Raw genomic sequence first — 23278 nt, forward strand, 5'->3', positions numbered from 1 at the left:
CCTGGGAGGTTTGTGTGAATCCGCCCCAGTTTTTATCATGAGATGTTTATAGAGCTTGAGGTAACGGCCTCGAATCTACGAGCTTGCAGTCAATAACTGATTTGGGCGAAACGATCACTCTTCATGTTATTGCCACGACCTTTACAGGAAAAAAAAATGATGTTGAAATAGCGTACGCGAATAGAGAAGTCGTTCCTTGGACAAGGGAATAACGCACCTGGACCATTCAGGCCACGCATGTGCGAGTCTCACTCATATGACACACAACAGGTAATTGCTTCATTTTCGTCATAAAAATAGTTTGTCGACTAGTCCGATGCTTTGCGTACGGCAACGTGATAAATAAACGCTGCATCAACCAAAACATGAATTCATACTAGCCTGCTGAAGTTTCAATTCTAATGAAATAAATTACGCTACGTAAAGTGGGGAAAACTAATGATTATGCAGTCGGCACTTGTTGGGCACCGTGAGTCACAGCGGCCGCACTTCTTGGCACGCGATTTGCCTAACTACCCGTTTTTTTTGTTTTGTTTTGAAAATTCGGAAGCTTAGGTCGTACTGGGAAGGAAGTATACATAGTCAAATGTAATTTGCCTTCTCCTGTCCCACCGAACCGCATCATGCTCCAGCAACCCCAATTATTTGTAGAACAAACTGTTCCGTTGAACCTCACATGAATACTCATAGTCCAAGTTTTGATCTCCGTTGTATACATTATTGTGACCTCCGCGATGGAGTTTTTCACTCAACCCCGCATTCCGGCACTGTATGGAACGTAGAGCAGCTGGCCAAGCAGGCTACGCAGCCTACATGAGGGATCTCTTGAAAATCAGCGACCGCAGGGGTCAGGGGCTAGTGGGCATGGAGAGAGATGGAGGTGTCGTTGAAGGGGAAAAAAAAAAGCCCCTGCTCAGTGCCTCACTTCTTCTAACCGTGTCAGCGCGATTTGCACCCCCTCGTCATGCAGTGTGGCGCGCCGGCACTTGTGTGGCAGTTCACCTCTGAAATGTTGGCCTTCCAGTCCTGACTTGGTGGCGCCGTCTGGTGTTTTTTCCAGAACTACTCGCAATATGGCGACAGTATAACCGCCACCTTAACTGCAAAGATTTTGGGATGAGTTGCTTGGACTTACAGGTTACGTTGAAACGCAGGTGCGTCTTGAAGGCTGCCAGTCGTGTAGATGCACTCAAGAACTGACGAATCCTGGTGATAGCCGATTGTCCATACTTGTGGCGGATGCTCACGTAGTCGAGAGTTCGACGGAATGCCGTCTGGTCAGGTAAAGGCATTGTTGAATAAAACAGGTCACTGACCAATGTCAAACAAAACAATGACGTTTCGGGACCCGTACGGATCACTTGTTCACAATGGAATGACGGCTGAGCAACAGGTTCTTATGTAACGTTGAGCGCATGACGCGAAATCCGGGAGTACACGTGGTTTAGTGTGCCAGATGATCTATTGATTGTGTTACTTGTCGTCTGAATGATTAGTGATTCGAGGTTCAGTCTGGTTGTAAAATTCTTCTCCGTGGCCATGATGCGTGCGTTGTCCCAGCTTATCTCGTGGCCTGTCTTCTCGGCATGCTCTGCGAGTGCATTTGTCACTGTGTGGCCCTTGGCGGAAAACCAGAGGACCCATGGCAGGACCCATGGCAAAAAAGGCAGGGAAACCAGAGGACCCATGTTCGAGGTCAGGAACTTGTCGTCATACGAGCTAACTCCTGCGGAATGCCAAGTTTTGAGCCGTGGTCTCAACTTCAACCAAGCAAAGCAGCCGGACACACGCAAGGTCGTGTGTGCTGTCGAAAACGCTATTGGTCTACTTAAAGAAAGTGAATGAGACGAAGTCCGTACGAGAGCAGTAGGTATACTATCGAGGATTCGCAAGTCTGGCTGCCAGCAAGTCCTCTCGGAAGACGAGGAAAAAGCGATTAAGGCATTGCACAAAAACAAGAAGATTGCCGTACTTCCTGCGGACAAAGGCAACGTGACGGTTGTGCTTGACCGGTCGACGTATGAGTCGAAGATGACGAAGATAGTGGGGGACTGTACAACGTACGCCAAGATTAACAAGGATCCTACCTCGAAAGTCCAAACTGGCCTGCAAAAGACGCTCTCTAGTATTTTTCAGACGCTTCCTGCATCAGAAAAAAGGTTATACTTCCAGCTGCTGTGCACCAATGGTTCTGCTCCAGCGATATACGGTTTACCGAAGATTCACAAAAGCAGAACGCCTCTAAGACCCATAGTAGATTTCACTAGGTCACCCCTGTACAGCCTCTCAAAGTATCTTCACGGCATCATCCTGGCTCCCCTTGCAGGCAAGACTGAAACTAACCTCCGGAACACCAATGACTTCATAAGCAAAATGAAGAGTATCACTCTGGATGTCGACGAAATACTGGTTTCATTTGATGTCTGCTCCCTCTTCACAAGTGTTCCCGTCGACCTTGCTGTAGACACTTCCATAGAATTGCTTCACAAGGACACGACATTGGCCGATCGCACACCGTTCGACGTCACCGAGCTGTGCACCTTGTTACGGTTTTGCCTATCCAACACTTACTTCTCGTACAAGGGTGAATTCTACAGGCAAGTTTTCGGTACCGCAATGGGAGCGTCGATTTCGGTCACAACTGCGAATATCACAATGGAAGCAATTGAGCAGAAAGCATTGGGAACATTTCAGCCGAGACCCAAGGTTTTTCTGAGATACGTCGACGACTACTTTTGCGTGATAAAGAAGAAAGACGTCCAAGCTTTCCTTGACTGCCTAAATGGCGTCGAGACTTCCATCAAGTTTACTGTGGAAGAAGAAAAAGACGGTTGCCTCCCTTTCTTGGATGCAGTTGTAAAACGTACTCCCACAGGCCTCGCCTTCGCTGTGTACCGAAAGCCAACACACTCCGGTAGATACCTCGACTATGAGTCAGTCCACCCGGTAGCCCACAAACGCTCAGTGATTCGGTCTTTAGTTCAACGAGCGATTCGCATTTGTTCCGATGAAGGAAGCCTGCAGGAGGAGCTCCGGACCATTGAAGATGACCTGATCAGGAATGGATACCCCAAGATTTTTATTAGGAAAACAACTAAATCCGTCATGCATAAACTGCAGTCAACTAGTCAAGCCATGCATAACACATAGTCTACGCAAAAGCGTGCATCGATTCCTTATATTCGAAATGTAAGCGAAGCCCTAGCCCGTCTATTCAGAAAACGTGGTGTACAGATCGCGCATGTTCCAGCAAGCAAGCTTAAGGCTGAGTTGCTAAATGTGAAGGATCCTCTCCCTCGGCAACACTTTCCTGGTGTGGTCTACAAGATACCATGCGCCCATTGCGAATCAGTGTACATTGGCACGAGTGGAAATTACTGCAGACATCTGATGCAACACAAGAATGACGTCGCCAAGGGCCACACAGTGACAAATGCACTCGCAGAGCATGCCGAGAAGACAGGCCACGAGATAAGCTGGGACAACGCACGCATCATGGCCACGGAGAAGAATTTTACAACCAGACTGAACCTCGAATCACTAATCATTCAGACGACAAGTAACACAATCAATAGATCATCTGGCACACTAAACCACGTGTACTCCCGGACTTTGCGTCATGCGCTCAACGTTACATAAGAACCTGTTGCTCAGCCGTCATTCCATTGTGAACAAGGGATCCGTACGGGTCCCGAAACGTCATTGTTTTGTTTGACATTGGTCAGTGACCTGTTTTATTCAACAATGCCTTTACCTGACCAGACGGCATTCCGTCGAACTCTCGACTACGTAAGCAAAAATGTGACACCACTCATCAAATACGAAACTCAACTGCAAGTGCCAGTTTTGGGTGAATTATAAGGTTAACTTGAGTAGTATTTTATTGATTATTAAGCATTCACACCAAGTGCAAACAGCTAATAATGCTTTAAAGGTATTAACAGTTCACTTTCATTCATAAAATTCGTAATCTTCTCACCAGGTGAATGCGTTAACAGGGTGCATGCATTCACACTCAAGGGCATGTACGTGAGCCTGTAAACCATCAAATTTGCTTTGTTTTACGATGTCTCAATAATGGCAACAGAAGCACATATATAGTATTTCAAAGCAAATGAGGAGCGATCCAGGCCTTTACACTGCAAAAGCTAGCCACACAAAGGATCAGCACTGCAAAGCGAAAGCGTGCCATTGTGGCACTGATGCTGCAATACAAACTAGAAAGAAAGCCAAGAGTTGCCGCTCGAGCAAAGGCCCGCAGTAGTAAAGTCCCCGGTGAAACCTGCTACAAATTACAGTGGCACCCCCTTACAAGAGACACTAATCTAAGAGACAAATGGGTATGAAAGACACCAGTATGTCCATGGTAAAATACAAGAGACAGGAAAGTGCACACAAGGTACCCTGCTCATCAGAGGCATCTCATAAAAAAAAATTGCTTTCCAGAGCATGCCTCCTATAAAGGGGTTTAACTGTATATTGGATTCTCGCACTCGTGACTGCCTTGTGTAAACGCTGCATCTGTTTCAAATCCTTTTTGTTTATTTTCTCAGAACTTGTATTTCGGGTGTTTTTCCATGATAAAAAGTGTGCCGAGATCTAATGAACAATGCTCATTAACAAAAAAGTTGTGACTGTATGCCACAGTGTAAGAAAAACAACTTAGTTGTGAACACTCTCTGCTCACCACGATGGAGAGCGTGTTTAGATAATGTTCAGCTCTAGTACATGCCGCCGTATCGTGGTGCCACAGCAAAGGGGTGCTACGACATGCGGGCCTAAGGGGAGAGGCGTGACGAGGCAGATCCACATTATTCTTTTTTTTTCGTACTTTTTTTAAAGCATCGGGTATGCCAGTAACTAAAGCTAGAAATGCAAGCGGAGTTTTTCGTGCCTTAAAAACGCTATATGCAGGGCCAGTATAACAGTGCGGAGGGCCCGGTTCAAAAAAATAAGGGGAGGCCTTTCCGCCTCGCCCCCTTTCTTTCCCGCTTTGTCATCTGGTCATGCTTGAGACTTGACGCTTTTTAGATTTAGCTGCAAAAAACACAAGCCATATTTATTCTAAGCCTATCCAGAGCGTTTAATATCACCTTGGCGTTTTCTTTTTTGCGGAGCACGTGGAGAGATTGTCTTCGTAATAATTACTTTATCAGGAGACGAAGACAAATGGACAGCATTAAGATTTGTCTGGTTTGTTGAATGATACTGAAAGAAGACTAAACTGTGCGAGAAGTCAAGACAAAAAAAAAGAATGCATACAACACTTAGACCTGAAGTCCAAGCACGGTGCGTGTTTCTTCCATTCGTCTTACCCTGTAGCATTGTTTACCTTTGTTTCAAGAGAGGACATCTTCTTTCAGGCAGCGCCTTTGTCAGAAATTGATTCTTATATCTGATTAAGCAGCACTTATTCCATAGCCCATGCTTTAGTTGCCTGCGTGCAAGCACTGCCGAAGTTGACAGGTGGCTTTTTCCATGAATTGATTGATTGATATGTGGGGTTTAACGTCCCAAAACCACCATAAGATTATGAGAGACGCCGTAGTGGAGGGCTCCGGAAATTTCGACCACCTGGGGTTCTTTAACGTGCACCCAAATCTGAACACACGGGCCTACAGCGTTTCCGCCTCCATCGGAAATGCAGCCGCCGCAGCGGCTTTTTCCATGAACTGTTCGTACGTACTTATAGTAAATACACTAACAATCACCTAACTACTTTCAATTTTATAAAACAACACACATTTAAGCTCTTCTAAGGCAGCCTTTCGTTATAGTGGTATTATGCATATTGTGTATGCCTACTGATCACAAGTTATCCAGATGGTTTAAAATTAAACTATTTTCAATATGGAAAGGGGATGGGCCAAATCTTTAGAAAAAGATGGTGCCTATAAAAATGAAATCCATGAAGAACTTTCAGAAAAATTTTTTAACTGCACGCAAGAAACAACCACATTTTTCTTTTCATTCATGCACAAATCTTTCACTTTTACACATGTAATAGGGTTACATTTCTGCGGTGAGGGTCTGCTGGAGGCCAGATCGATTATGTTGTAGATATTTCCTGGGTGCAACCTTTACCGAGTGATGGTCGCTTAAGTTTCCCTATTGGCCGCAAGATCGAGCGGAGTCCCAGCCTGGCAGCAACTGGCTGAAATGCACATGTGTGGATTGCTCCATGCGTCGCCTGCTAGCCCTGTCGTCTTTCTATGTGTGCGTACGTCATGCACGTTCTTAAAGGGTGGTTTGTCCGGTTATATCAACGTGAGTGTAACTGCTTGTACATATGCTTGAAACGACGTACGAAAGCATTCGGTCTTGCTCGGCTGCTTATGTACTGTAATAAGATCGGCGAGTGCAACTTGTCAAAGTATTGTTTATTGTCGTCGCACCCTCCATTCACCCCAATAATTTCATAATGGGCGCCGCTTTCTGCTTCAAACGCATCGTAAAATGCCCTTGGCATCCTGCCAAACATGAGGACTATTAAATGATGTGTGAATGCAGTGTTAAAGTAACTCTGTTGTTGAAAAAAAAAAGTGCTCTAGGCCATGCGCTTGTGCACTGTTGGTAAGTGTATCTACGGCACTGTAGTTTATCGATTATGTGAGGAGCCTTAGTTGTGTTTATCTGGCCATAGTAAAACTACATGGAAATATTACTACAGTCATATCTCATTAAATCGAACACGCCTAATTTGAACTTCCGGTTGATTCGAACTCACGATGAGGTCCCGTCAAAGCTACGTGTATTCCGATGGGCGAAAACGCCCGGTAATTCGAACGCGCGAGCACTTGCGACGGTTAATTCAAACATACCACGCTCTGAAAATGTTCTCAGTACCCCACCCGATCCCGCGGCAGCACCTGCGACACCTCTGCGCGCGAAAGAAATGAAAAGGAAAAAAAAAGCTGCAGTGGAATGTTTGCTCTCTCTCAAATGCCGATCTGCGACGTGCCCAAGTCGTGCTTCCCCTTTTCCGTCCTTGCCATGTAAAGACCCTTCGCCTTCTAACGCCGTACGCGAAGAGAGAGAGGAAAAAAAGAAAGAAAACTGCCGCTGGGTTGAATGAATGTGTGGTTGAAGGAAAAGAAAAAGGCACTATCTTCTGCCGCCGTTGCCTATTGCGGGAGCATGGCTCTGCGCCTTGAAGGGGGGAGGGGGGGGGGTCTCTCGCGAGCCGGTGCCACGCTTCCTCCTTTCCCATCCCTGCCACGTAACCCTTCTCCTTTCAACAACGTACACGAAGAGAGCAAAAAAAAAAAGCTGCCATGGAGTGTTGGTTTTTCTCTCAAATGCCGATCTGCTTCTCTCTGCGTGGAGACGCTCCTCCTTTCTCCTCACGTGCTGGCCATGCTGCGGCTGCGTAGCAGAGAAACTATGCTGTCGTCGTTGTCGTTTTTAGAAAGTGTCGGCGCTGGATATTGCCGTGCGCAACTTCTCTTGCCAGGAGAATGCTGAAGCTGAAGCAGAAATACTTTGCAAGCTCGCTGCTAGGCAAACGTGTGCAGACACGCATCACCGATTACGTCAATCGATAACAAATATCCAGTGATTTGTGAATAAATGTAAGTTTTCTGAAACTTCCCCCTCGTGTGTTAGTTCAATGCACATGCGCCACTGCATGGAGAGCCCTCCGTTTATTTAGCTTTCATTAATTCGAACTTCTTTTAATTTGAACAAATTTTCAAGCCCCTTCAAGTTTGAATTATCAAAATTCAACTGTATCAAATAAACTGTGACACTTCGGTAAGTACTTAAAATGGAGCTACCATGTGCAACCATGTGCTTAGATTTAAGAACGCTTTAAATAGTTTAGGTGTTCAAAGGTAATTCAGATGACATGCCTTACATTAAATGTTGCATATTTCATTGAAAATCTAATGTGTTTTGCATTGTCTTGAGCATTTATGTGGCAGTGTTATTGACCAGCGGAAGGCAGCGGTCATTTTCACTTGAAAAAAAAAAAAAAAAAAGAAGCAGAAAACCATGGTTGTCCCATAAAATAACCATACCTTTGTTGTACCACTGTCATGCATGTAATCCACCGATAAAAGCTTTCTGCTGAACTCTTACAAGATATTTACGTGTGTGTATACGTGGTAAATGCAATGTAGCGCAAAGCACTTTCAGCCGCTAAGCTTTTGTGACATAAAATTATCGACTGTCCTACATTTCATGGTGAACAAAATTTTTAAAAAATGAGTATGCAGTACAAATACGAATGGTGGTACTGAACCTATCGCACAGATATGCGTACTTTCTACGATCGTTCTTTCTCCCTCTCTCGTTTTGTTGTATGCATTGAGAAAGAAGTTAAGTGGTTCAAGCACGGTGCAGTAGTGCGCAAAGCGAAACACAAGCTAAACACGTACAAACAACACAGCAAAAGTGTGATTTAGTGCGAAAGCACACAGACAGTCACCCAGGGCGAGTATCTCTTGGAAAGGTGGACATGCTATATTCGCTGGCATTGGTAACGTTGCAGAGGCTTCGTTTTTCAATTCACTAGAAAGGAGTGTAGATATTACAGACGAACGTCATTAGTACGTACCCACTTTAAGCGTCATCATCATCATCATCATCAGCCTGACTACGTCCACTGCAAGACAAAGGCCTCTCCCATGTTCCGCCAGTTAACCCGGCCCTGTGCTTGCTGCTGCCAATTCACACCCGCAAACGCCCTGATTCCACAGTGTCTGCATGACTGCTGATATTTCTACTAAATCAAACGCCTTCTCCTAATCTATGAAGGCTATGTATAGTGGTTGGCTATATTCAGAGCATTTCTCTATTACCTAATTGATAGTATGAATGTGGTCGATTGTTGAGTGGCCTGTTCAAAATCCTGCTTGTTCCTTTGGATGATTGAATTCTAATGTCTTAATTCTGTTAGCAGTTACCTTCGTAAATAGCTTGTATACTACAGAGAGCAAGCTGATCGGCCTGTAATTCTTCAAGTCCTTGTCATCTCCTTTCTTATGTATTAAGATGATGTTAGCGTTCTTCCAAGACTCTGGTACCCTTCCCGTCAGGAGACACCTCGTAGACAGGGTGGCTAGTTTTTCCAACACAATCTGTCCTCCATCTTTCAGCAGGTCTGATGTTACCTGATCCTCACCAGCAGCTTTGCTATTTGCATGCTCTCCAAAGCTTTTCTGACTTCTTCTATCATTACTGGTGGGGTGTCATCTGGGTTACTGCTAGTTCTTATAGTATTAAGGTCGTGGTTGTCTCGGCTACTGTACAGATCTCTGTAAAACTCCTCCGCTATTTTAACTATCCTATCCATATTGGTAGTTATGTTGCCTTCTTTGTCCCTTAGTGCATACATCCGACTTTTGCCTATCCCAAGTTTCCTCTTCACTGCTTTGACGCTTCCTCCGTTTTTCAGAGCGTGTTCAATTCTCTCCATGTTATACCTTCTTACATCGCATACCTTACGCCTATTAATCAACTTCGAAAGCTCTGCCAGTTCTATTTTGTCTGTTGTACTTGAGACTTTCATGATTTGACGCTTCTTAATTAGGTTCTTCATTTCCTGGGAAAGCTTGCCAGTGTCCTGTCTAACTACCCTGCCTCCAACTTCCACTGCACACTCCGTAATGATACTCGTCAGATTATCATTCATTGTATCTACGCTAAGGTTAGTTTCCTCACTAAGAGCCGAGTACCTGTTCTGAAGCGAGACTCTGAATTCCTGTACTTTCCCTCTCAGTGCTAGCTCATTGATTGGTTTCTTGCGTATCAGTTTCTGTCGTTCCTTCTTCAAGTCTAGGCGAATTCGAGACTGTATCATTCTATAGTCACTGCATCGTACCTTGCCAACCACTTCCACATTCTGCACGATGCTTGGGTGTGCACTCATTATAAAGTCTATTTCGTTCTTATTTTCGCCATTCGGGCTCCTCCATGTTCACTTGTGGTTTCTTCATTTTTGGTAGAAGGTATTCAAAATCCGTAAATTATTGCGTTCTGCCAATTCTACTAGTAGCTCTCCTCTGGCGTTCCTAGTACCGATACCATAATCTCCTACTGCCTGGTCTACAGCCTGCTTCTTCCCTACCTCTGCATTAAGGTCTCTCATCAGTATAGTATACTGCGTTCTTACTTTACTCATTGCCGATTCCACGGCTTCATAGAAGCTTTCAACTGAAGCGTCATCATAGCTGGATGTAGGCGCGTAAGCCTGTACCAGCTTCATATTGTATCTCTTATTCAGTTTAATTACGATACCTACCACCCTTTCATTAATGCTATAGTATTCCTCTATGTTGCCAGCTATGCTTCTGTGAATTATGAACCCACTCCCAGTTCTCTTCTGTCAGCCAAGCCCCGATAGCAAAAGACGTGCCATTCTGTAGCACCGTATATGTCTCATCTGTCCTCCTAACCTCACTGAGGCCCATTATATACCATTTAACACCTTCTAGCTCCTCGAATGTACAGCCAGACTTCCCTCACTAGATAAGGTTCTAGCGTTAAACGTTGCCAAGTTCAGGTTTCAATTGCGGCCTGTCCGGATCCAGAGATTCTTAGCACCCTCTGCTGCGTTGCAGATCTCACCGCCGTTATGGTCAGTTGCTTCGCAGCTACTGGGGACTGAGGGCCGTGAGTTAATTGACGTATGCATGTGGGAGGTAGTGGCCAGATACTGCACCAGGGTGGCCAATCCTTCTCTGGTGAGGAAGTGCGTTGCTGGTGGTGGTTGCCGGTGAGGCCGTACCCCAGGCCTCTTAATGCAGTTCCATCACCACGGGAATTTTTATTTTTTTTTTATCCGGTTGGGAACTGCGCCGCATCGGGATTTGAGCCACGGACCTTTTGCATGCGAGGCGGATGCTCTAACCACTACGCCATAGCCGCACCTACGCCATCGCCGCACTTCAAGCGTACTAATGGTTAAAAGGTAGCTGCGATGAATCCCCGAACGAGTCTCCTAGAGACTAACGCATTTGCGGACCGATTAGTGCAAGTGTCGCGATGCACCAACCACGAACGTCACCTTCCTGCCTGAGAGTGGTACCCTCTGCCTTTCAGAACAGCACTGATCTTTTTCATTACAACAACGATAACATTTTGCGCGACAAATTTTTACTACTACGCTGCACTCTGCAGCCGCCACAATGTGCCGTGAATGGTTTACTGTCATGTTGATAAGTGCGGAGATTAGTCTATAAGTTATTCTCACTTCCGCGCCACTGTGGCAATAACACTGTGAGTAACCATCAGGAAAAAAACGAAGGCAAGGTGGGTGGCGACTACCGACAAACGCGCCGGTATGACTTATTGCCAAAAAGCCTTATCACAGTAAACATCTCCGATTATCTGCTCAGGCACACGTGGCCTATTTTAGGCCTACTGCATGCTTCTGGTAGGCGACTACCTGAACGAGCTGGGCCGCCAATCACTGCCGCTTCATTTTACAGGACCATGTTCAAGCGCAGAAACGCAAGCAGCTCGCTGTCGCGGAGCTTAGCGTTGTGGATCGTGGGCACAGAGAAACCTTGCTGTATTATGCCAACACCCACACTGTACAGCAAACGTAGCGCTGTTGTTACCATTCTGCATGCTTTTATTTCGCGACAGCCCAAACAAGCCTACATCAGCTGCCAGGACTGCTAGAGCATCGCGGAGAGCACATTACTTGCGGAAAGCTCTTCATCGCGGCGTTAACCCAGCGGACTACTCGCTGAATCTGTGCATGGCCTGAAACAGAGAGGGCGTACTCTACAGCAAAGGGATCAGCAGTAACGGTGTGCGCAGAGTGAGCGAAGCGCTGCACGCAACTAGTCACGCAAAAAGCGGTTTGGCTCTCTACAACTGTACAGTGTTCTAAAAAAGAAAACTGCGCCAGTTTTCACTTAGAAGTAGACCGCAGAACAACTGTATCATGGACAGCCGATTGTGTCCGCTCTGTTGCTGCACCATGCTGCCTGCATATCCCGGATTCCGCGGCAGTTTCAAAGAAAGGTTCATTGTATGCCTCATTGTTTATGGATTTGCGTTCTATTTTCTGCTTTTCTATTCTTGCTTTGTATCCTTGGAACCCTGGACTGTATAGGATAAGCTGGAGACCTGTTCGAAGCGTTCACCGAGGGAGTTCGCTTGCTGTTTTAAACCGTTGCCTTGTGTGTTTACTAGAGGAAGAGGATGTGGTTCTCGTCCTACTACCCTACCAACCATGCTCCAGACTTTTTTTTCATGTGTATATGAGTTGATTCCAGATAAAAACCTTTGCCAGCTCTCCCTCCTGGCCTGTCGACGCGTCCTCCTGGCTCGAGACTTGATGTTTTTAAAGTTGACAAGATTTTCAGCGGTCGGCGAGTCTCGAAGCAGTCTCCATGCTTTGTTTTGCTGTTTGCGAGCATTGCGGCACTCACTGTTCCACCAGGAGACATGTCATTTTCCGCCCAGTCCAGATGTTTGTGGAATGCACTTAGCTGCAGCTTTAATAAGAGAAGCAGTCAAGTATTGTATAGCTGCATCTAAGCTGGAACCGCATATGTCAGTCCAACTCAAGCTAGCAGCCTTGTAAAACTGGTACCAATCGGCTTTTTCTATCAGCCATTTGAAAACCTGTGGAGGGCATTCATTTTGTACTGCTAAGCTCAGACCTACAGTTAAACCTTCTTATAACGAACCTCCATATAACAAAGTTTTTCAATTCTCCGCCGTTGCTTCATAGAAGCACATCTATTTGCAACCTCTATGTAACAAAGTAACAGCGGAAGACGACCTTGTTATAACGAATTTTACCCACGAACAATCTAAAGACTTTGCATTTTGGTACGAGCGTGCACTTTCCGCGGCTACCCCGCTGTCGACAAAGCGCAAAGCGGCGGCGGCGCACACGGGGCACCAGGCGAGAGTGAGCGCTTGTTATTGCCCGCGGGTGTGCGCGAAGCGGGCAGGCGGGCCTGCACCCCTGAGCCGGCGTGGCTGCCGTTCTCGCCGCCGCGAGTGAATGCGCCAACACGCGCTCATCTCCAACATGTACTTTGCCCCGCGAGTTAGATGAAAGGGGGTAGGGGGGGTAGATGCTTGTGCGCACACGCGCTTATTCTTCGGTGGGTTAAATGAAGCCCCTTCGACTTTGACCGGAATGATTGCATTTAGCTGCTAGGCACACAAAAATCTCTTTGCTCGCTGGGCAGGCGCCATTTGCGAAAAGAGTGCGCTTTTCAAACAGAGCACAGTAACCAAATTAAGTGGGGCACTTGTTAGTTTGCACTCATATCTGCACCTTTTATTACGTTTTGTACCTCGTTTTTGTTTAAACAGCGCATTAAGTGTTGAGCGATAAATGTTGTTAGTTCGTTCTCGTCCTGTGCATGTTGTTTTCGTGCGTCCTTGGTGCGTGAGCCGCGCGCTGCGCGTTTCGATCTGCTTTCCGTTCTCAGCGTTACAATCCAAGCTGTTGCTGTTACATTCATTGATTCACGCTTGCAGCGAAACTGTGACTTTTCTTAATTTCGGACAACCGTGTCCGCACCACTGCGGGGATGTCAGAGTAGGCGCTGATGGAACCTCTTGGTGACCACTGTGACGACAGATGTTCGGAGGTCGGCTCATAACGTGCTTCCGTCTTGCGCCGCGCTGCGAGTTCGCAGTCTGGTAGCTTTCGCAATTAGCTGATTAGTTCTGGCAACATGACGGTGCGTTAAAAGGGGATGTGGCATTGAAAAAAAACTTTTTTGTTTGTTGACCTACGGCAATGAAATTTGGCATGCATACTCATAAGTGTCTCGAATAAGGAAATATGCAGTTTCATCATGATACCTTCAGTAGTTCTCAAGTTACATAATGCTACATGGTCCAATTATATGGTCTGCTCGTGGAAAGCCTAGCGCTCCAACAAAACATGCCAGGCAGCTGTGAATGGTGTAAATCTTTACTCAAAAGAAAGCTACAGGGTATGGCACTCACAGAATTCTTTAATAAGTTCTCTTTTTTTTAGAGATCATCATGGCTGCCGACACACATTTTCAGAAACAGTGGCATGCACAAATCATCGTCTAGAAAAAAAAGGGCCATAAAACAGAAATTGAAGATTGCTGTACCCACAAACAGTGTTCAGAGATTCAGGAAAACAAAAAACAATTAAAATCAGTCCAGTCATTCTCTTGCTGTAGTCCTTAGTGTCCTTAGTGTAGTCCTTAGTGTAGTCCTTAGTGTCCTTGTGTAGAGGCAACCTTTTGGGTCTCTGCCCTTCATGCACTTCATGCATTTGTGATGAGTTCCTTGCTCGCTGAGCATCTTTTTCAGCAGCCCTGTGGAGGGTAAGGGCCCCAGGTTGCACACCCATTGCAGCACAAATCTTGGTGTAAGCTTGAAAGTTGCCTGCATTGTACCTAGCAACTGCCTCATGGACTGCTACTTCCATGATGAAGAGAGAGGCATGCTGCTGCTTAGAAATGAGTGACCAAATCACCGAGTGAAGGCTTTCAGCGGCATTTTGTGTCTTGTTGCCACTGCAGCGAGCCAGCAGTTGAGGGTCAGACAGGCGTTGGTACACTGGCCGCAACGCTTCAACAACTTTGTTGGGCAGGTTATACTTGTGTGGAGGTTGTAGCTTCCCCTCTGCCTCTGCTACACGGTGCTTGCACCAGCTGCGGGCACCGGAAGGACAGTGCTCGTGATGAGGTTCTGCATCTGTGGATGAAACATGATGAAAGATGGCCATCACTATTTTCTTCATGTCTTCGACATCCGTGCTGCTTCGCAGTGCTAGGCCATAATAGCTGGTGAGCCTTTTGATCAAGTCTTGCATCAGGCCACTTCTTCCGCCGAGCACCTCTCCTTTCTTAGACTTACTTATAAGAGAACGAAGTGCTGTGTCCATCCTCTTCTGAACATGGTTTACGCAGTCCTCCTTCGTGAGAGGTACAAAACCATACATCTCATTGCACACGGCCACGTAGGTGCGGCTGTCACTGTCACAAATGATATTCGTGTAACGGAGATCATTTTTACTGAGGGAGCGTCCAAAAAGCTGCAGTGCAGCTTCCACCTCCATGCATCCCGCAACCACGTCTGTGTTTTTTTGACAAACATGCGTGTTCCTCCACTCTTGATGTGCCGAGTCGTTTTTGACTGGACTTAGTGAGCACCCGAGGCAGAAGTTGGACAGTACTGCACAGTCAATCACAAGTCCAGTATAAAATTCTGTCACACAGCCTACACCAATGTGCGCGTTGTGTCCGCACGTCAGCCATGTGCCTTCCTAGGCAACGGTAATGTTTTTAGTGAAGTTTACTTCCATTTCCTGATAAGTCTTTTTCACAGCCTCTACAGCATGTGCAAAAACTGTTTCTGCAGCTTCTTCAGCAGCTGGCTTCAGCACCTTTTTCAAGTGGCGTTGATAGGTCTTCTGGTGCAGCCCTCTGTGAGAAACATTCATCACTGCCCAGAAGTCATATAGAGCAGTAGGTCCTTTACCGATGCACCTTATTGCCAGCAGAGACCGTAAATTCACTTCGAAAACTCGACCACCTGGTTTTCTTGGCGAAGTCCAATAGGTGTTGGCTGAGCCACAAGAGCGACATGTGACCACCATTTTCACGGCAAGTCCATGCCTTGTGTCCCGATTCACAACCAAACTTTGCTCATGACAAAAAGGGCAGAGGGTATTCCCAACAATCGCGTTTAGGACACCCATCTGCATTATCACGTATTCTTCTTCTTCCTGTAGCGTCAGTGTAGTTGCGCGTTCCGGCGGCGCGGTCAGAGCAAACTTTCGCTAAGTAGCGGACATCACGTCGAGCGACTCGCGAACGCTAGTCGACTGAGCTTCTGGGGTTTCCGCTGGCACAAAACTGGGTTGAATGTGTCCCTGAATAGTACGGCGCTCGCTGGTCGCAATCGCGACATTACCCCGTGGATTTCCAGCATCTGCCCGCGCGTCAATCACGTCACCGCCACGTTGAACAGTGCGATCCTCGTTAGGAGAGTGTGCGGCCTCACGTCGATGTACGGTAGCATCAACTCGTCGTCTTCCGAGCTAGACATGCACTGGCGTAGCATCTCTTCTGCATTGTTCACCGCATCGGCTGACTGAGAATCCAAAGCAGCATCACTTTCGGCGACTAACGGACTACTTCGTGGGGGTATCCGCGATCACTGAGGATTAGGTGTACGGCGGTTTCGCTTTCCGTAAGCGAGCAGAGTCTTGCGTTTCTTCTTGAAGGTGCGATCCATCGCAACAGAACGCGCACAATCCCTCCGAAAGGCCTCCTCGACACCGAAAGCCTCGTCAGGCATATGTTTGGCAGAACATGCAGAACTCGTCAATTGTGCAACGATCGGCAGGCCGTGTCAAACGATTATCGTCTCGTAAAGACGATTTGAACAACACTGCCGAGACTGATCGCAAAAAAAAAAAAGCACGAGAGACGAAGAAGCACGCAAAGAATGTTTGCAACGAAGAAGAAGCAGACAAGGAGACGAAGACGCACGCTAGCCGGCGGCATGGCCGCGAGCCGAACACGTGCACGCCCGCAGCAGCCAATAGCAGCCACTTGCTTCCCCTCATCCTCGAGGAGCACGCGTTCCATCCAATCGTAGCTTCACATTTGAAGACCCCGTGAGCTCTTGTGATTACGCTTGTGATTGGAGAGCTCACGGGGTGTTCAAAAGCCCGTGAGCTCTCCAATCACAAGCGAGTTATGCCTCGACCATGCGGCCAGGTTTAGCACTGACAACAGAAAAAGAAACAGCAAGAATTTACGAACAAAACAAAACCAGAATGGTGGCGCTCAGGTAACAAGCGGAGAAGCGGCGCGCGCGTGAAGTTGGGGCATTTTTAGCGATTTCTCGCAGCTTGGCAGTGCCCCCAGCTTGCGAATTATTATTTTTAAGCACTCAAAGGGCAAATTAGGCGCTGATATTCACAGGAGAGGTAGTTTATGACCCATACTACCGAAATATATGGGTTTCCAAAAATCGACTTTTTCGTGATTTTTCGGTATTGGGAAGCCGCGTCCTCCTTTAAGTGCAATGCTATGAATGCGATAGCAAAAAATTGTAATGTTATAAAACGTAAGGCTGGCAGCCAATTCTTTTGGATTCGATATCGTGGAACTCGTACAAAACGCTGGTGTGAGCAAATACGACCGCTCCAGGGAAAAGTGCTCGTCCAAGACGGGTGGTTTACTTTTTGTTTGAGCATTCGATCGCAGATCTAGCACGCGAGAGAGATATACTATTATGCAGTTTCCAGGCGATATTGGATGTGCCGACTCTTTTATACTCTACTTCAGCCCACTTGTGAAAGTTACGATGTGCAGAAGCATGTTACGAAACATGGCGGCGACGGCGAAAACCCGCCGAGTGTGTCCATACAATTGCTATCGCAATAATAACTCAGTTTTTTACTGTAAGATGAGTGTTTTTGGTTAGCTCTGCCTTTAGTCCTCCTTCTGTTTATTTGTGCGTTTATTTTTCAAATTTTCAGGCCAGACCTGCATATAACGAAATCCTCTTTGTAACGAATTTTTCCAGAAATTTATCAATTTCGTTATATCCAGGTTTAACTGTACAGGATAGTGGTCACCTCCAAAAGGATTATTGATGACTTTCCAGTGGAGTAGGGGAAGGAGCGATGGAGATACAATGCTTAGGTCGATTGACAAGTAGGTATTGTTAGCGAGGCTATAATATGTTGCCTCTTTCCTATTGAGGAGACATGCGCCAGAAGAGAAAAAATACTGTTCAATCAGACGCCCACGTGCATCGCAGCGCAAGTCACCCCGCAGACGGCTATGTGCGTTAAAATCTCCAAGGAGAAGATACGGTTCTGGTCATCAATTTATGCCTGAAATGCTCATTTACTAAGTTGGTGCTGAGGAGGTATATAAACAGAGCAAATTGTGACCAGTTTGTTCAAGGTAACGACTCAGACAGCTACTGCCTCAAGAGATGTCTTAAGTAGTAAATGTGTACAAGCAGTTCCTGGATTCACAACAATGGCAACACCACCAAATGAGGTGACTGCATCGTTCCGATCCTTCTCATGTGTAACGTAATGGCGTAGAAAGTCTGCGTGTTTCGATTTCAATTGTGTTTCTTGTACACACAGCAGCTTTGGTGTATGTTTGTGTAAAAGTTCTTGAATATCGCCAAGGTTTTTCAACAGTCCTCTTGCAATCCATTGTAATATTTGCGTCATTTTTAGGTTGTGTGGTGCTGTGTGTACAAAAAGTGTTGCCTTAGATTACAGGGTCCTCACGAGGCCCTGTATTGCGTAGTATTTCTTTTTTAGTGCGCTCCAAAGAGGAGCGCCTCTCCTTTGGCGTCTCAGGCGCCAGAGAAGTGGGACTTGTATCCATCACCTCTTGTGAGGTGGCGGATGGTGCCTGCTCGGCAGGCATGGTCACAGAACTTTCGGACCTAACTGCGCTTGCAGTGGTCCGAGATCCAGCAGACACGGGGATCTGCCGACCCTGCTTGTCAGGTGGCGGAGCAGTACAGGCTGCTCCAGCCTGGGGCGCTGGTGACACGACTGCGGCCACACACTGTGTGACAATCGCGTGGGCAGAAACATGTGGCGCGGCGCCCCGGCGCATCACATCTGCGAAGGAGGGATAAGATGGTCTGTGTAGCGCGAAAGGTTGACATGCTTCTTGAAATGACAGATTGAAGTTGACCTTAAGTTCTACTATTTGTTTCTCTTTTTTTCATGTGGGGCATGATCGTGAGTAGGCAGCGTGATCTCCTTCACAGTTCGAACAATGAGTTGTTTCTGAGGTGCAGTCGTCGAATATATGTTAAATGGATGCACACTTTGCGCAAGTGGCACGCCCTCTGCCACTCTGCGATCCAAGACCGAAACGTTGGCCCTTAAAACATCGACGAGGGTTGGGAATGTATGGTCTACACGGAGCTTACAATGGCCAGTTTCGATTGATTCTGGTAGGTCACTGGTTCCGAAGGTAATTATTATGTGTTTTGGAGGGGTCTGTTTGTTGTTGCGCCTTATTGTTATTTGTTGGACTTTGACCACATTCTCACGTCTAGTCCGGCCAACCTTCGAGCAGTTCACTTTCAGAACGTTCAGTAAGATTACCATCAGAAATTACGCCACGGACAGTGTTTATTGACTTGTGTGGGCCCACCAAAACAGGGGTTTCCCCAATCGCTACAAGTTTAGACAGCTTCTCATACTGAGCTTTGTCACCAACCTACAGAAGAAGAGCGCTACTTCCCATCTTTGTCACTTTATAATTTGGGCCTATTGCTTCTGTGAGAGTTTTCGACACGAAAAAAGGTGAAATCGCTTGGACTGTCTTCTTCTCGTTCTGACTGTGGGTAACATGGTACTTTGGGAATGTCGACTTTGATATGGTAAGCAGAAAAGTGTCTTCGGTGCACCACCTTTTCAGGGAGCGATCAGGAAGAGGGGGAAAAGCTTTTGCCATAAAAATACCATAAAGTTCGGCAGCAATGGAGACACCCACAACCGAGCCCAACTTGGGGACGCTACAAGGTTGAAAGCAAACACTTGGAGACGCCAGCCATACATCGCTGCTATAACCTGTTATAATTACCCTAGGTTGGATAGCTATACCAGGTTAACCCTCACTGCCAGGAAATTTAGAAGTAAACGGAAGAAAGAAGATGACAGGACAGATAAAAAGTGAGAAATAAAGACGAACATTAGGGGGAAGAAAATGAGAAAAGGCGGCTGCTGATTTCCTCTGGGTGGGTCAGCCCAGGGGTGCCGTCTACTTAAAGCCGGGGCCAAAGGGATGTGTTGCCTCTGCCGGGGGGACTTAAAAGTTAAGGTTGGGCCGACGCCCAACCTTAAAAGGTTGGGCGTCGGCCCAACCCCCAGGATCCCCTTTTCCTCGAACACGGCAAAGCCATGCACGGCTGGGCGTGGGAGAGAGTCGAACCCCCCCCCCCCCTGTTAGCTCGGGTCCGTGGTGTTGCTACACACTAAACGCCTGCTTGCCCAGACGCGCCTGTGAGAGCAAGGAAGGAATTAGGCTCGCGATGGCTACATGGGGCAAGAGATTCAAGCTTGCTTTTTTGCATCATGGCCGTCATGGTTTTGTGGCTCATAGCGAACCATTTTGAAAAATCTCCGTGGTAGAACGCTTTTCATTGAGCTTGCAAGAACTTCCAGTGTCTAACTACAACTTTTTATGGCACCTAGAAAGGGGTGCTTAAAGAAGTAAGCTACAGACAAAACAAAACCTATGTGCAAATCACAATTTTTGCCCGAAGGCGCAGCAGCGGATGGGCTCCAACGTCAAAAAAAAAAAAAAGCACGCATTCATTGATACAGCACACTTGTTCTCTTTGTAGGCCATTTCATTCAGTCATGAAACTGACAAAAAAATAATTATTATGAAAATTTGATCTGACACGACATTCCCAAATCTTAAAACAAGTGCCATTGCGCGAAGAGGACTGGTTATGTACAATCATTTTCGAATGCGAGTTTTACCATTAAATGTTTGGTGTAGGAGCTTTAAGCGCAGTTTAATTTGACATGATAGTGATTCCTATCATAGTTCATTTTTTGTAATGGTGCAGATGTCACTTTTGAGTAATGGCTTAGGACAAACCTTGCAGTCTTGTTTTGTATTTTTTCATGTTTGTCACTTCAAGACACATACCAAGAGATCTCATACGGTACAAGTGTATTCAGGCATAGGGTGGATGTATGCTAAATACATTGTTTACTATAAACATGCCAGCGCCTGTGCCAGGCTTCGCTGTTTGAAGTATAACGATTTGGCAGCCTTCACTGCCACTGAATAAACATGAGCATTTTATAAATGACCCTCCATGGTTTTCCATTCGTTCTACACCTATCCGCGGCTCCACAGTAAAACCTGCTGTTCCTCTCCCACTACAACACCCACGTTTCTTCAAGACCCTGGACAGCTGTCTGTAGCAAATGGTCGCCACGTCCTCGGCCATACACGTCACTCTTATTTCCTTATCTCATCTTTAATTCTCTCTCCTCATTCCCCTGCAGATGCTGAGACGTGCTTCCACTTAGAGCTGCAGAAATAGCATTTATTGTACTCCTCATGCTCCTCCTCCAATAGCTCGCAGCATGTCAGCTCTGTGGCATATGGTGAATAGAAAGAGCCATTTCACAGCGGTTAGCGGTTGTTTTACAGATGTTGCTAGAATTTGTGAACTTTGTTAAACCTCATAGTGTTTGGAAATATCAATGTTGCCTTCATTACTTGAATAACAGCTTCAAACGACGCTAAAAAAAATAAAACGTGGGCTAAAATAGCGCTCACATAGGCGCCGATTTGAAAAAGAAGCATTTATATGTACAGTATACCCTCGTTACAACGGACTCTGGTACAACGGACATTCAGATACTACGTACCAATTCGCGACGTTATGCTGATCTCCCTATCTTTTCCATTGATTGAGCTTCGTTTACAACGGACTCGGGTACAACGGACATTCGGATATAATTGACTAAATTGTGACGCCAGCAAGGTGGTCAGGCCTCCTTTACAGCGGACTTTTCTATCACGGACACCCGAGATTCAATTGTTTCCGATTTCAGGCATCGCTAGGCATAGTTGCGGCACGGCAAAAGCACGCCGGCGGTGTCAACACAAGCGGCGGCCATTTCAGGGAGGCCGCGCTTGGCTTGGATTGATCTGGCTGCCGGGGCTGACTTCGACTTCTGTTACATTTAGCGAGCCATAATTTGCAATGATTGCAATGTTGTCAAAATAACATAAAGATAAAAGATAAAAAAATCTTAGTTAGACTCGTAACGGACAATAGTGACCGTTATTTCCCGTTATTCCGTTACTTGACTATGTTTGTGACTTTCAATTCTCTCCTGTTATAAGAGACTCATTACGTGTTTACGTAAATGTTTGTTGTAACAGTACATGGATTGTACAGACTCCTTTTACAACAGACCAAATCCTCTTCACTATGAAGGTCTGTTGTAACGAGGTTATACTGTACTTATAAGCATATAGGCATGAACACCAAACATAGGCATTTAGAGGCACTATAAAAACCCCTTCTCAATCTCTAATTCATGCTCATATATCAAAATGGCACGATAGGAACGCAAGGAACGAAGTAAGCATTTGCCTATAATCCAGTCTTTAGTAATGACCAAGCGCGCCATGGTCAAATCAGTCGATAGCTGATAGAATGGTCGTGATGAGCGATTTTTTAGCTTCTTCCGTCATTTGTTGAGAGAACAAAAAGCATTTTTGAAAGAAATACACTTTCTTAGTGTACATAGAACCTTTTAGAAAGAAGACAATTAGGACAGAGCACACTCTTATCTGTCTTTTTTTCTAAAACCTTCCCTGCACACTAAGAAAGTGAATTTCTTTCAAAAATGCATTATCAACCAGCTTAAGTAAGAGAAAGCAATTTTCAGTGAACTGAAATTTTATTGCGAATTCCATGCTGCACTAATATTTGGCTCGAATTTTCTCAAGAGCCTCGACTACCATCAGCGGAGTTGTATGACCATGCTCAGAAAGTGTTGCAGGGACCCTTTAAGGAGACCGACAACCAGCTAAGGGGTGCGATTAGATCGCAGTGAAACTGAAAAGACAATTATGGTGGCAGATTCAAGCACTTTTCTCGCTGTTTGAATATGATGATCCCCAGTTTTGGATTGTATTTGAAAGTCACAAATACATGGTGCAGCCTGGCGTCTAGGCGTCAAGGTCACGTTCACACTGATTCGAACAGCGTATCCAGAAAGCAAGTTCACAGTTGCTTGCCCAGAAAGCATCCGGATCAATTTTCTCTACATAGAAACGTTGGAAGCTTTGCCAAAGGCAATCAGGGCCAGAGACGTGCGAGTGCAGTATCACGTACTGCTGCAAGATTGTGTCACGTGTGTAGTATATTGGTAGATTCCTCTGCTTTTACGGCCAAATGGTCAGAACGTGATGCAAATGGTCCTAACAGCCATGTGCCCTTGCTGCCTTTGGAAGTTTGCTTGCCCACTTGCTAGCTCTGCATTCCGCGTGAACGTGCATGTAAATGGCAGTAAAGGTTAGCACAGATGAAAGGAAGAGTTGTGACGCACTTTGTCGGTGACCAGGATGTCTTCAATGCCAAGCGTGAAGCCAGAAAAAATCTGTAGGTAGTGCGTGAAAAGCCTCGCAAAGGCACTCAGCACCAGGCTGGATACCGCACCTCCGTACAGCTGAAAAGAAAAAGCAAGGCATCTGCGATTGAAGCTTCACATGACAGCATACTATTTGAAGAGACAAATTTCTCTGCCTATAGACAAGGTAAGGTTATGGTG

General features: G+C 46.1%; 1 protein-coding gene across 5 annotated transcripts in view; it reads right to left on the bottom strand.

The window, feature by feature from the left end:
• The window catches only part of Polr1A (RNA polymerase I subunit RpI1), a 610310-nt gene that overhangs the window by 309711 nt on the left and 277321 nt on the right, over window positions 1-23278 (bottom strand). For all 5 annotated transcript variants that reach the window (XM_075882913.1, XM_075882912.1, XM_037432148.2 and 2 more), the window contains one exon: window positions 23057-23176. In XM_075882913.1, the coding sequence (XP_075739028.1) occupies window positions 23057-23176 (120 nt within the window). The remainder of the gene's footprint in view (window positions 1-23056; window positions 23177-23278) is intronic.

This window comes from Rhipicephalus microplus, unplaced genomic scaffold (assembly GCF_043290135.1).
Source record: "Rhipicephalus microplus isolate Deutch F79 unplaced genomic scaffold, USDA_Rmic scaffold_14, whole genome shotgun sequence".
NCBI lineage: Eukaryota > Metazoa > Arthropoda > Arachnida > Ixodida > Ixodidae > Rhipicephalus > Rhipicephalus microplus.